Source organism: Carassius gibelio, chromosome B15, assembly GCF_023724105.1.
Source record: "Carassius gibelio isolate Cgi1373 ecotype wild population from Czech Republic chromosome B15, carGib1.2-hapl.c, whole genome shotgun sequence".
In the NCBI taxonomy this organism is placed as follows: Eukaryota; Metazoa; Chordata; class Actinopteri; order Cypriniformes; family Cyprinidae; genus Carassius; species Carassius gibelio.
This window is the reverse complement of record NC_068410.1, coordinates 4,714,243-4,729,777: the sequence shown is the minus strand read 5'-3', so window position 1 is coordinate 4,729,777 and position 15,535 is coordinate 4,714,243. Positions and strand designations below refer to the sequence as shown.

General features: G+C 36.8%; 1 protein-coding gene across 3 annotated transcripts in view; it reads left to right on the top strand.

Annotated features, from left to right (window-relative positions):
- The window catches only part of fat3a (FAT atypical cadherin 3a), a 140,969-nt gene that overhangs the window by 111,670 nt on the left and 13,764 nt on the right, over positions 1–15,535 (top strand). For all 3 annotated transcript variants that reach the window (XM_052576898.1, XM_052576897.1, XM_052576896.1), the window contains exons 16-26: positions 1,410–1,624; positions 1,715–1,852; positions 3,145–3,288; positions 3,373–3,570; positions 4,016–4,240; positions 5,769–6,345; positions 7,542–7,676; positions 7,805–7,962; positions 9,248–9,716; positions 11,391–11,544; positions 14,193–14,866. In XM_052576898.1, coding sequence (XP_052432858.1) covers positions 1,410–1,624; positions 1,715–1,852; positions 3,145–3,288; positions 3,373–3,570; positions 4,016–4,240; positions 5,769–6,345; positions 7,542–7,676; positions 7,805–7,962; positions 9,248–9,716; positions 11,391–11,544; positions 14,193–14,866 — 3,087 coding nt within the window. The remainder of the gene's footprint in view (positions 1–1,409; positions 1,625–1,714; positions 1,853–3,144; positions 3,289–3,372; positions 3,571–4,015; positions 4,241–5,768; positions 6,346–7,541; positions 7,677–7,804; positions 7,963–9,247; positions 9,717–11,390; positions 11,545–14,192; positions 14,867–15,535) is intronic.

The following is a 15,535-nucleotide window of genomic DNA, read 5'->3' as shown; positions in this document are numbered from 1 at the left end:
ATAACGTTACATTAATTTACTAGGTAAATTGAAAAGGTAATCAGATTACATAACTCACTTTACTTGTAATGTGTTTTCTCCAACACATATTTCAATGCACATTTGTATGGTTGTATGATGCCCGGCAGGGGTGAGCAATATGGCAAAAATTTCATATCAGATTTTTTTTTTTTTTTTTTTTTTTTTTTTTTTTTTTGATAAATCATGATTCACAATTTTATCACAGTTCTTTTTCATGTTAGTTTTGCAATTTTGCAAGTTGTCTGAGCATTACAGCCAAATTAATTTCCCTATTATAAAGCCTTTCAAGGCAACAACAAAAAAAAAAGAATGGCAAATATTTAGACCAAAGGGGGTCAAGATAAAAAAGGTCAAATGTTTGTTCTTATTTTTTAATAACAAAGATAAAAGAATGACAAAGATACACATTACAACTACACATAATATACAAATAAAAGAAACAGTGCTTTATTTTCAGGTACAATAGGTGTATTTAGCAGGAGCATTCAAGAAATTGAATGAACAAATATAAAAATAAAACACTATATAAACTGATTCTTAAGGCAACTGTATTAAATTTCTTCAGTCAAGAGCAGTGAGTGATTTTTCTCTTTATAAAAGTTCTAGTAAAAGTTTTATTTTTATACCACCATTTACTCACTCAAAAGTGGCTTTCTGCCTCTGAACGTGTGAAATGTGGAAAACCACACATTTGCTGGTCCACAGTGACTTCCATGGTATTTTCTGCTACTGTCAAATTCACTGTTGACCAGCAACTGTTTGGCTACCCACATTCTTCAAAATATCTTCTTTTTTGCTCAGCACAAGAAATAAATTAATACAGGTTTGGAACAATGTGACAGTGAGAAAATAATGACAGAAATTAAATTTTAGGGTAATCTATCCCTTGACAGTAATGACAGCAGGCTGCATGTTTAATAGGCCTACTGTCCCTTTAAGACCTGCTCACATCTAATATACAGGCACATATATGTTTTTCTCTCAACTGTTTACTTTAATTTTAGACATAACCAACTGACTCTACATGTAAACCCTGTGTGTTTTGACAGTATTAGCAAAGGTCAGACCAGCACGCAAATGAAACATTTAAAAGCACAATCAAATAATGATAGAGTAACTACTGCTGTGAACGCATGTGATTTTGTTCAGTATATGACAGAGGCGCCAGAACTGCAGCTGATAGAATATGCGCTGGAGCACGATGTTTCTACAAAAGCAGATTGTGGAGACATTTTTATCGTCTACGATAAAACATCCTCACATCGCACACCCCTAATCCCCGGATAATATCAAATGAAATTTTTGTTTTAATTTATACATTTATGACTTTTAAAATATATCCTATAGATTCACTCTATAACAAGATTTGTATTTTGTGTCTTGTACAGGTGCCATCTCTGTATCTCGACCGCTGGACTTTGAGTCCTGCAAGGATTATTTCCTAACAGTGGAAGCAACTGATGGCGGGACTCCGCCCCTTAGTGCTGTTACCATGGTGAACATCAACCTGACAGACGTCAATGACAACGCCCCCATGTTCAGCCGCGACGCCTACAGCGTGTCCATCAGCGAGGACGCTAACATAGGAGACACCGTGGTCAAGGTAACCACGCACGAAATTCACATACAGCACGTCTTATTTTTGTGTCTTTGAGGTCCACAGTATAATTGGTGATTGATCGCAATCATCTAGGTGACGGCGGAAGACGTCGACAGCCAAGCGAACAGCGACATCCTGTATTCCATCGTCAGCGGCGACCGAGAGAACCAGTTCTTCATCGAGCCAATCACGGGGCAGATCAAAGTCAACAAGCAGCTGGACCGAGAAACGGTGAGGATTGTGGGACGTCGGCATTAAAGGCATCAGATAGATCAAAATCCCCACAAAGACTATATTTTAAACTGATCAGGGAACAGCTGAAGAGGAGAAGAAATCAAATCCTTCACGGCAGACATCCACACAGTAAAGCCTTTAATATCAGACACAGTGTCACAGTGTCATTTAATATGAAGAGATTAAAATAATAGCATTACACCTGTGAAACACATTCTAGATAAAAACATTATGATTTTGGAGTTAGCTTTAAGTAAAACATATGAAATATTTAAAATAACCCTTATGTATTTTATTTATAAATTCTGTTCATTTTGTTTTAAGTATTATTTCAGTCTTCATTTCTTATTTGATATCCTACATTTTTTATAAAAAAGGAACAACTGCGATTATTAGACATTTTTTTGTAACATTATAAATGTCTTTACTGTCACTTAATCAGTAATAAGTTTAATGTGTTCTTACTGGAAGTATTAATTTATTTAAAAATAAAATGACTGAAACCAAATGTAGTTAAAAAAAAAATATATATATATATAGATAGATAGATAGATAGATAGATAGATAGATAGATAGATAGATAGATAGATAGATAGATAGATAGATAGATAGATAGATAGATAGATAGATAGATATAGATAGATAGATATGTGTGTGTGTGTGTGTGTGTGTGTATATATAGTGGTACATGATGTTATATAACTGCAACCACTAGATGGTGCTAAAGTTTACAAGCAGACTTTCCTTTTCAATCCCAAGTCAATTAGCTTAATGAAGTCATTGTTGTCTTCAGCTTACTGAGTCTGTGCAATTATAGATGGTTAAAAGGGGTCAAATCATTTCCAGCCTCTTTTAAAATAAGACTTTGATGAATGATGTAGACTTAGTTTTGAAACGTTCAGTCATTCCTCTATAAAGGCCATTAATTGTAGCTAATTTTCAACAAAAGAGAAAATAATGATTCATTTGGAAAATGAATCCCTTTCTGAATAATGCTTAACATTATAATTGGAGTTTAAATGCCACAAATGTCAGTGTTTTTGAATGAACAGCAAAGAAAATCGGATGAAAAATAGCAAAAAGAAGAGAAAGTGACAGCAGGGAGTTACAAACCTAGATTGTGTGTCTGTATGTATGGAGCTTCAGATCGTCCGACAGCCTGTCATGAACTATTTATGACACAGTCAGAGTGAAAGAGAATATATAGATGTGTGTTCATCTCTTTACTTTGTACTTTTTTTCATCTCTTATTCTGTAGGTTTTAAACCTCTCTCTCTGTGTATCTGTAGATGGCTGGTTACTCGTTGTCTGTCAGAGCGCTTGACAGCGGGACGCCTGCGATGTCCTCAACCGTTCAGGTCAACATCGACATCTCTGACGTCAACGACAACCCGCCCACCTTCACTCCAGCCAACCACACTGCTGTAATACAGGTGCGATATAATGAGTGACAGCTAAATCAGCCAATCACGTTCAAGCAATTCCAGCAGTTGAATGTGAGCTTTACTCATTAACAGGAAAACAAGCCTTTGGGAACAAGTGTCCTACAGCTGTCCGTCATCGATAAGGACGCCAGCCACAACGGCCCGCCTTTTCATTTCCACATCCTATCAGGAAATGAGGGGGCGTGGTTTAAACTGGATAGAGAGGGGCTGCTGACATCTAATAAGGTGTTTCGTAGGTCCGAGGGCACAGATTATGTCATTCACGTACAGGTAAAGAACAAAAAAGTTAAATAAATTGCATTCACTAGACTACACTAGCAAAAAAAAGTTTTTTTAAAGTTTGAAAGTCTTTAGTGCTCACCAAGACTGAATTTATTTAATGAAAAATACAGAAAAAAGCAGTAATATTGTAAGATATTATTACAATTTTAAATCACTGTTTTCTATGTGAATATATTTTCAAATGTCATTTATTCCTGTGATAAAACGCTGATTTATTCCAGCCTTCAGTGTCACATGATCACTCAGAAATCAAATTAATATGCTAATTTGCTGCTCAGTAAACATTTCTGATTATCTTTTTTTTTTTTTTTTAAAGGAAACTTGAGGATACATTTTATTTAAATGCAGAATTTGGATTAAATACAAACTATATTTCTGTGGTTGTGATTGACGCTTGATTCAGCCAATCACTGTCCGCTGTTTCCCCCCATAGGCCAGTGATTCGGGCAGGCCGCCCCTGTCGTCGATGGCGAGCGTGTTGGTGCGTGTGATAGAGGAGAGCGTGCACAAGCCAGTGGCGTCACCTTTACACGTGCACATCGTGACCATGGAGGACGAGTTTCCAGGAGGTGTGATCGGTCAGATCCACGCCACAGACCAGGACGCCTTTGATATTCTCACCTACGGACACACACACCAGCAGAGCAGCCTGTTCAAGGTATACCAGTGTGTGATCCACTGGTTTGTGTTTCCATTATGCATGCATCACATTGATATTTTCACACTTTTTCTCACTCATTCTCATGTTTGAGATTGAGTCCAAATGGAAGTCCACTAAAATCTTAAAGCAATTATCATTCAGTTATAATTATTATCGAGTTATTATTATGAATTAGTAAAACATTTATTATACAAATGAGAACGTGGACCACAGAACCATTCATAAGCTGCACAGATATCTTTGTAGCAATAGCCAATAAAACATTGTATGGGGCAAATTTATAGATTTTTCTTTTTTGCCGAAATCATTAGGATATTAGGTAAAGATCATGTTCCATAAATATATTTTGTAGATTTCCTACTGTAAATATATTAAAACTTAATTTTTGATTAATAATGTGCATTGCTAAGAACATCATATAGACAACTTCAAAGATGATTTTCTAAATGTTTAGATTTTTTTGCACCCTCAGATTCCAGATTTTCCAATAGTTGTATCTCAGCCAAATATTGTCTGATCCTAAAAAACCATACATCAGTGGAAGCTTATTTATTCAGCTTTCAGATGATGTATTAATCTCAATTTAAAAAACAATGACCCTTATGACTGGTTTTGTGGTCCAGGGTCTAAAGAAATATAATTAATAACTTGTTTTTGTCAAAAGAAAAAAAAAAAACTATGAAAATGAAGTGATGGGATTGATGGGAATTTTGCACAACTAAGAAATACTTTCAAATCATAACTACCATAACATTTAGAATCTTTAAAGTTCATGCATTTTTCATAGTTTTACTCGTAATTCATTCATATGCACAATTTTTTCTAATTTCAGCCTTTTCAACATTCTATTTAAATGTTTTTGTTGTTGTTGATGATGATGTTTTCATAAATCCATAAAGTGAAATCCATTGTACCTACTACCATTTGGTGATTGACACAAAATGATTGTCCATATACAAATATACAGCAGGTTGTGAAATGGGGTAAATACTGCAGCAATGCATAACACAGTTTTCAGCTATTACAGTTGTGCGGAAAAAAAAGAATATACGTGTGTGTGTGTGTTCATGATTAATCACATCCAAAATAAAATATTTCGTTTTCATACTATATGATGTATATGATGTATAATTATGTATATGTAAATACAAACACATGCATGTACATATTTAAGAAAAATATGTTTATATATTGAATATATTTATATATAATATATAATTATAGAAATGTATGTATATAATAATTCACATAATAAATAACACACATATATTATGTAAACAAAAACTTTTATTTTGGATGCAAGTAATCATTTGACAGCACTTATTTAGTTACATATATATATAATGTTTGTATAATTATATACAGATAGAATAAAATTAACTGTAAAATATTTCATAAATTGCATTTTACTTTTAGTAAATTTATTTTATTCTATCAGACATTATCAAAAATCAACAAAACTCTAATTTTGAGTTAATAGGGTGAATCAAAATTGTTGAGAAATCTTATTCTTTTTCTGGTGCAGGTGAGTCCTCGAGACGGTCGCATCATCGCTCTGAGCGGCTTGGACGCGGGCCGCTACAGTCTCAACGCTACGGTAACAGACGGCCGCTTCACTGTGAACGTGCCCGTGAGCGTGCATGTAGAGCAGGCCTCGGCCGAGATGCTCCACGAGGCCGTGACCATCCGTTTCGACCGGGTCTCCCCTCACGACTTCGTGTCCCGTCACCTCCCCTCGGTCAGACGCGTCCTGTCCAGTGTGATGGCGACGCCGCGGGCCGACGCTCTGCACGTGCTCAGTGTGCAGCCGGTGGAGTCCACGGGGCAGCTGGATCTGCTGGTGGCGGTGGAGACGGTGGACGGCGGTGGGTTCTACAAGGCAGCGCTGGTGACACAGAAGCTGAGCTCGGCGCGCAGACAGCTGGACCAGGTTCTGAGAGTCTCAGCGGTTCTGGATAAGAACTGCTCGGGTCTGGACTGCAGAGAGGCTCAGTGTGAACAAACCATCACGCTGGACTCACACAGTCTGCTCACATACAGCTCCACCAAAACCAGCTTTGTGTCGCCCAAGTTCCACAGGAACACGCGATGCGTGTGCAGCGGTGAGTGAACAAATCTTTCACCCGGGATCATTTCAAACAACATTTTTCATTTAAAAGCCCGTGTTTTCCAGCACAGTTTAATGCTTTTATTCAAACTGAATGACAAAACAGGAACACAGTATGAATATAGGCTTTTATATTCATGGTATTTCTGCTGTAATTATGACCAAAACAAAGTTTATTCATTTATGTATTTAACTAATGGAATGTTGTTTGACTATGTGAGCTATTAAAGAATATAATGTATTTATAGATTTAAGTACTACAATTTTATTATTAGAATTTATTTATTTTAATATACTTTTTTAATAAAAAACTGTACTTATATTTAATTAACCATAGTTCAATTTGTAATTCTTGAAATTTCAACAAGTATGTTAATGAGGGGTGTTATTGATTTAGATTTTAATTTAAGTTGGAGTTAGAGCATTTCAGTATATTAATAATAATTGATTTATTTAAATACTTTTTAGTTATCTCGTGGCATATTTGGAGTTTTGATGAATATTTATGTTTACATATTTATGAGTTTATGATCAAATTTATGATTTAAGATTGTAAGATAAATTAATTAATTTATTGCATATGTGCAAGTTTAGTTTCAAGATCATACATTTTCATAAAGTTTTAAATTAGAAATTTAATGAACCATGATTTCTTAATGTAAATGTGTAAACACAGGTTTTGCACCAAAATAAATAAACAAATACAAATCAAATAGTAAGCGAGGCATGTGGGTTGGACAAACACTATTGTGAATGTATGGAAATATTGCCACGAGTCTCTTCATCAATTACATGGTGCTGTTTGACTATGTGAACCATTAAACCCTTTCCATCACACATATTTTGGAATAAAATTGAGGCAGTTTCTAAACAACTCTAGCACTGTGCTGATTCTCAATCACAAAAGCAGTTCTAACCTAAAATTACACATGTAAAACTTTCCTGAACACAAGGTTAAAAGCCCATCTTTAAAAGACATTAACGCAGGGTTAAGCTTAGTGTGAAAAGCCTTTACATAAGCCACCTATTAAACATGCGCTTACAAAATGACTCTTGAACACGGGCCACGTCCTCGCACTCATAAACAGCAGGAACTGAAACACATCGTTTAAATTAGGAAAACTATTTGTGGTCAGTATTATCACAGTACACCACTATAACGGTCGTCATTTCTCCCTCGCTTTCTCTCAGACGGGAGTTGTTCTGCTGCGTCGGAGGTGTGTGTGGAAATGAGATGTCCCGGTGACATGCAGTGTGTGGGAACGGACAGCAGCAGGGGGCCGTACGCGTGCCAGTGTCCCCCGGGCAAACTGGGAGAGTGTGCAGGTAACATATAACCCTGTGTGAAAGCTCTTTATGTGTGATATATAATGTGGCACCTTCTTACAATATGAGCCGTTTCCTTTCCAGTGACTGATGTTTTGTGTGTGTGTGTGTGTGTGTGTGTTGTTCAGGACACACCTCTCTGAGCTTCTCTGGGAACAGTTATATCAAGTACAGAGTGACGGATGGAGAGAGGAGCGGAGAGATGAAGTTAGCGCTCCGCATCAGAACGCTGCGGAGCAAGGGAATCATTATGTACACGCGTACAGATCCGTGCAGCGTGCTGAAGGTACACACCATCAAACACTCTTATAGCATTCATATACTTTAGTCTAATGACTTTTTAACATGGAAAGGAAATGAAAAGACATTATGAAATCTTAATAAACATCTTTGCTGCTCACCCAGGCTGCATTTACTTGATCAAAAATAGAGTAAAACAGCAGTAATATGAAACAATATTCTAATTTACAATAATTGTTTTCTTGTTTGAATATATATTTTACTATGTAATTTATTCCTGTGATTTAAAGCTGAATTTGCAGCGTCATTTCTCCAGTCTTCAGTGTGACACGATTCTTCAGAAATCATTCTATTATTCTGATGTGATGTGCAAGAAACCTTTATTATTATTATCAATGTTGAAAACAGTTAATATTAATATTTTTGTGGAAACCATGGTACAATTGTTTTTCAGGTTTCTTTGGATAAATCTCAAATTTCTCTCTCTCTCTCTCTCACTCTCTCTCTCCCTCTCACTCTCTCTCTCTCTCTTCTTTCTATATATATATATATATATATATTATTATTTATTTTTTTTCATAGACTATATTTATTTATTTGTCTGTGGTGAATAAATAGATTTATTTACCACAAACTTATGAGAAGTAGTGTACAGTATTGCAGTATTTTTGTATATTATTGATGACATAATGACAATAATATTTATACATATTGTTTGGACTATTTAGCAGGAAGTGTTTTTTTGTGTAAAAAAAAAAAAAATGTGAAGCACAGTTATTGATACAATTTTCCTGATTTGATTCTATTCTGATTCACAAACTCTCAGTTTGATTTCATTTGATTCAGTTCGGATCAATTTGGTATATTTAAGCTATCATGTCTTGGATACATTTCAGTTCGCTTACATATTCTTACATTTAAACTTTCTGCTAATGCTGGAAATTGTACAGAATAGTTTTTTAGACTGATCCAAATAAGTCACTGAACTTTTCATTAAACTTTTTTTTTCTTTTTTATCTAATGATAAAAGGAACCGACTCATAAGAGTAATTCAATTCCAGGGGTTGTGGGTTGATGAAAAGCTAATAATTAATCAAATCATAAAAATGAAAATCTATAATAAATAATTTTAAAAGAAGTACAATAAATGTAACATGAACGTGCAAATCTGTTGATAAATGAAATGTTTTATGTTGAGTTTGAATGACACAAGTTTAAGAATCTCTGGTTAAGGGGGTTGCTATATGGTTGCTTTTCATGCCATTATTTCACAATGTGATCTTTTTAATCCATCACATTCAACACAGACTGTATCTGCGCTTGATTGACAGATTGAAGAGGGAAAGCTGTGGTTCCAGCTGGATTGTGGCAACAGTCCCAGGCGCATGGGGATCTCCGGCCGTCCGGTCAACGACGGGAGCTGGCATCACGTTATCCTGGAGCTGCGAGGAAACTACAGCAGTCTTTCTCTAGACGACATGTACGTGGAGCGGCGTCTGGCCACGACCAAACACCGACCTCTGGGAGCAGATTTGTCCATTTATTTCGGAGCGCAGGTGTCACCCCCGGACGGCCGTAGCTTGACGGAAAGAAAGGGTCCGCGGGTCACCAACGGCTTTCAGGGCTGTTTAGACTCTGTGGTTCTGAACGACAACGAGCTCCCGCTGCAGAACAAGCGCAGCCCGTACGCAGAGGTGGTGGGTCTGACGGATCTCAAGCTGGGATGTGTTCTCTATCCGGACGCGTGTGCCGCTCAGCCCTGCCTCAACAGCGCCACCTGCGTCAGCCTGCCGTCTGGAGGTGTGTGTGTGTGTGTGCGTGTTCAAACCCTGCTTAACTCACCAAAAATGTCTGTTCTTAGGATTGTGCCATGATTCATCTTAACATTATAATTAAAGCTCCGGGTTGCTTCATTTAGTCTCCAGTTAATCTGCTTGTGTGATGTAATTCCTCTGGTTAACAAGCTTTGCTCAGTTTTGGCGTGAGTCAGATCAGCTCAGCTTCTGTCTGTCGAGTGAAGCCGTAACTCACATCTTCTGCGTCTGATGGAGACCGAATGAGCAATTATGATGATTAAGTCAGCGGCAGCTTTCCGCATGCTCTCGAGTACATCTCATCCCATCGTGCTTTCTCTCGCGTTTCTTCTCCTCTTGTGTCATCTCTTTTCCTTCCTTTTATCGCCTCATCATTCAGTCTTCTCATGCCATGTTTTCACCTAGTCTCTTCTCCTCAGTTACTTTCTCCTCAAATCTCGTCTTTTCTTGTCTCATCTGTTCATGTCTCTCACCTCTTATCTTATCTTCTCATTTAGTTTGTTCGTCTCTTCTCGTCTCACCTCAGTTCTCCTACTTTCTCCAACTCTTACATTGTTTTCGCATCTCATCTCATGTCTTCTCATCTTCTCCTCTTTTCTCCGTCACTTCTCGTCTCTGTTTTTGTCAATTACTACTCTTTTCTCATTTATTTTCTCATTTCCCTTTTCGTCTCTTTCCTTTTTTGACTCTTTTTATCTATTAATGTCTCACTGCAGTAGGTAACTTTTGTAAAAAAATATATTTTTTACATATTTGTTAAACCTGTCATTATGTCCTGACAGTAGAATATGAGACGGATAATCTGTGAAAAAAATCAAGCTCCTCTGGCTCCTCCCAGCGGTCCTATTGCCATTTGCAGAAATCCATCGCTCCTGTTAAGAAACAACCAATCAGAGCTGCGGTCCGTAACTTTGTTTGTGTTCAAAATGTATAAAAATGTATATAATACGTGAGTACACCATGAATCCATTTTCCAAACCGTGTTTTTAGCTTGTCCTGAATCACTAGGGTGCACCTAAAATAAGTGTTTATATTCGAACTATTTTAGATTGCTTCGGGGATACCGCGGTGGAGTAACCCAGTACCTTTGTGATTCTTCATAGACATAAACAGAGAGAAGTAGTTCCGGCTACAATGTTCTTCCGCAAGACGCAAGCAGTTCTGTTTATTAACCGCTAGAGTGTCAAAAATTACCGACTGCAGCTTTAATCTAATCAGTTCTTATCTCGTCGTCTTTTCGTTTTTCTTTTCCTCCCCTCTTACTATCTCTTCTCTCTTTGTCTTTTCTCATCTATTTCTCCTTTAGCCCTCTCGTCTGTTTTTTTTCCTCCTCTTCTCTTTTGGTTTCTTTTTTAGTCCCGTCTCGACCTCTCTTCTGTTTTCTCCATTCTTCTTCGATCTAATCTAGTCTTGTTTCCTCTTTCTCTCACTGGCTCTGATGAATGGAGCAGGGTGTTGTGGTTGTTTTGGGAGTTGTTGTGTTGCTGTACTCGTCCTGTTTGTAAAGGTCGCTCGTGCAGGAGTGTGCGCGCGTGTCTGTGTGTTTGTTTTTGTGGGGAGACCTGATAAGAGCAGCGCACTGTTTGCTCACTGACATTTTCCACGCGATTTCCCACCGGCGTGTGAACGTGTGTCTGCCTCTCTCCCGTGTCTCTCTCAGGTTATTCGTGCAGTTGCAGCGCTCCGTACACCGGAGGACGCTGTGAGACCGAGATCAGCGTCTGTACACCGAGCCCGTGTCAGAACGGAGGTGTGTGTAAACCCATCGGGAACGCCTTCATCTGCAGCTGCAAGAGAGGATACACCGGCGGGACGTCAGTCTACTAACCTTTCACTTCTTGATCCAAAAATATCCCACATGATGTTTCTAAGAATGCATTTAATTCCATACTAAATGGGGGAAGAAAGTTTTCTGATGACTGATTTGTTTAAAAACAAAAACAATTTACATACAGTTTTTAGATATATTTATGAATAAATATAAAATATATCTGTATTCTATTCATCTAAAATATTTATATTGAGAGAATATACACTTTATTTAAAAGTATAAGTATAAATAGGGATTCATTATAAAACTGTAATATTGGCTAAATATTTGTAGCAGATCAGATGTATATGTATATTCAAGTGTAATTAATTTTAATAATTTGACATACATTTGCAATTTAAATACACATACATTTACATATTATTAAATTATAATTCATAGTATTAATAATAACTATTATTATTATTATTATGTTCTTTTAATATTTCATATATTAACAAGTCTATATTCTTTCTCTCGATGGATGGATGGATGGATGGATGGATGGATGATGGATAGATAGATAGATAGATGGATGGATGGATAAGTATTGTTATTATTATATTTAATATATTAACAAGTCTATATTCTTTCTCTCAGTTGATGGATGGATGGATGGATGGATGGATGGATGGATGGATGGATGGATGGATGGATGGATAGATAGATAGATAGAAAATGGATGGATGGATAAGTATTGTTATTATTATTATATTTCATATATTAAAAAGTCTATATTCTTTCTCTCTAAATATGTAATATTTAACATTTTAATATGGAATTTTATTGTGAAATTGTAGTGTTATTAGTAAAATACATGTGTATTTAAATATTTAAAATAATTTGATTTAAACTGAATAACCTTAAAAATAATTGTTATATGTTATATCTTATTATGAGATAATAATTATATGTATATTATCTATTTTAATTTTTCAGAACAGTTCAATAGTCTCTCTCTCTCTCTCTCTCTCTCTCTAAACACACACACACAGAGATATGTGTGTGTGTGTGTGCGTGCGTGCGTGTGTGTTAATCAACAAGCATCCAGATATTGCGTGATTTTCTTTTCTGTGTAGTTGTAAACGATGACGCTGTGTGTGTTTGATGTACATAGTCAATTAGATAGATGAACTTAAACTTTCCAAAGTGAAGAGCTGCCAACAGAATTTAATAACCAGCATCTGTTCTTTTCTAAAACATGTACTCGAGTCTGTTTGTGTTGGCAGCGCACCATGAAAACTGGCACAGGTTTAGCACTGACTTGCATGCCATGTTTGCATACATACTGAAGCTTGCGTGTCCTCCGTGTACAGTTTTAAACCGCTGCTGTAAAGCGTTTCTCAGTTGTCTTCACTGTCTGTGGCCACGAGAGGGCGGCATCCGTCTGTCCACATTAGAGCAGCAGGAGTCTTTTTTAAAGATGGTTTCAAGCCTCTCTCTGAACAGAGGAGATTATACTGCTGCAGTCTCTCTTGGCTTATGCTAATGTAGTTCATTACAGACCACAGACACTTTTATTTGGAAATTTTGCGCTATTGAGACGACTACATACAGATATCAGAGCGAGTTAAACATGGCCTTCATGCGTGTCTTTTATCACACCTGAGACACACACACACACACACACACACTTCTCATTAATTATATAGTATATGGGTACCTTGAAGACAAAATGAAATGTAAATGAAAATTTAATCTGTGGGCCATTAAAGGGAATATTAGTATGATGTGTTTAATATATTAGTGTAAGAGTGTAATAATAGTAATAATACTATTAAATGTGCATATTTATGTGTGTGTGTGTGTGTGTGTGTGTGTACATATAAGGTAAATAATATTGATTCAAATATAACTAAAAGTTAAATTGGAAATAAACCCAACTTATTTTATTTCAGAGACAGTAGTTCAGATTATTTTATTTGAACCTTTTAGTTTATTTTGACCTAACAACACAAAATGACAAAAAAACTGAAAACAGAATATGTTATAGTATATTATTTTTATACATACCCCCATACACACAAATTAATATATTATTTAATAAAATATTACATATAAAAAAATATATATATTTATACAAAATAATTTTACTTTTGTTGTAGTAATAAAATAAAACAATTATCATCTGTGTGGCCTTTGTTGCCTCTAAACTTGTTTATAAAGCAGTAAATGTTACATTTTGATTAAAATTTTATGAAAAAGCCCAGCAATATTTATTACGGAAGTAAACAAGGTCACATTTGATTTCACATGGTCTTTAATGGCTCTTTGAAACACACTGATTAGCTCCCAGAAATGGCTGAAAACAAAAGTAGTTTTTTTTTTAATTCTTCGTCCTAACCAGCTGTGACAGTTTGCTTGGTTTCTATGAAATCTCCCAGCTCCAAATTTCTCATAAAAAATATTCTGATTGGCTGTTACTGTGCGGTGCCTCCCAGCGTTTTCACTTTCACTGTAGACAGACGGATTACTTCAGGCTGTAAATGTATCCCATCATGCCCCCTTTCAGACACGATGTCAGTTTTTTTATAGACCGATGCATTTCTGCCGAGTCACAATAAATTTTACAGCAGGCCAAGGACAGTAAAGTGATGCAGTAAAAAGGCAGCAGGCCACAGTAACCAGCGAGTGTTTATGTCTCCTCTGCAGCTGTGAAGAGGACGTGAACGAGTGTGAACGCGAGCTGTGTGAGAACGGCGGTATGTGCGTCAACACTTTCGGCTCCTTCTACTGTAACTGCACGCCGGGTTTCGTGGGCAGCGCTTGCTCTGTTCGCCCTGTGCTTGTTCCGGATATGCAGGCTGGCCACGCCTACGTCGGGAAGGAGGAGCTTATCGGCATCGCCGTGGTGCTCTTCCTCATCCTCATCCTCATCCTACTATTCATCGCCTTTCGGAAGAAGGTCTTCCAGAAGAGCTATTCCCGGAATAACCTTTCCATGGTTCAGGATCCTGCTACGGCCGCCTTGCTGCACAAAGCCAACGGTGGCCACTATCCGCCGCTACGCTGCGCCATCGGAGAGCCAATCAGCTTGTACATGGAAGGAAGTCTGTCTGGCCCTCCTCAGGTTCCCGTCCGGCCAATGGCGTACACGCCGTGTTTTCCCGGAGACGCTCGGGGAACCCTGGAGAAACGGCCAGGGGACGGCCGAGGCCCGGAGCTGACGGAAATGAGCACGTTCCATCCGTCAGACTCGCCGCGGATTCTGGGCGGGACCAACAGGAGGGGCGTGGTCGTGTGCAGCGTGGCGCCAAATTTGCCACCCGTTTCACCGTGCCGGTCTGACTGTGATTCCCTACGGAAGAGTCCCTGGGAAGAGGATGGTGAGAGAGAGATCGGTATATCTGTGTTGTGTTTGTGTGTGTATCAGAGTATAAAAGAGGATTGAAGTGAGCGTTACTACTCCACATATCTGAGTCCACTCCAGGATTTCCATTTGTAGCTAGAGCACAGCTTAAAGAAATCTCCACCCAGTTACTGCTCCACACATTTATAAATCTAATTTTAATTTATTATATTAATTGAATATTAATAACAGATGAACAATAGTAACTATATTCCAACCTTTAATAAATAAAAAATTATGTCAACATCGCTCACATCAAATAATCAACATCAAATCAAATTTTCATTTTCACTTAACATTTGGTATATTGCATTATTTTATTTCTAGTAATATTTCCCAAAGTATACTTAACAATATAATATGAATGTCATATATGATTATAATATAAATAGCAAAAAAACAATAGTAATGCTGCACGTATAAACAATTATATATCGTTATATATATATATATCGTTATTATTATTATTATTATTATTATTATTATTATTTGCTCATTTGTGTTGAGCATACTGAGTATACTTAATACATTTTATTTTACAGTAAAATATTTCCAAATTTTTTTCCATTAAAATGTTTTTTCTAAATATAATTATATATTTTTATATTAAATTATTTTAATATAAGTAGCTGAAAAATTATAGTAA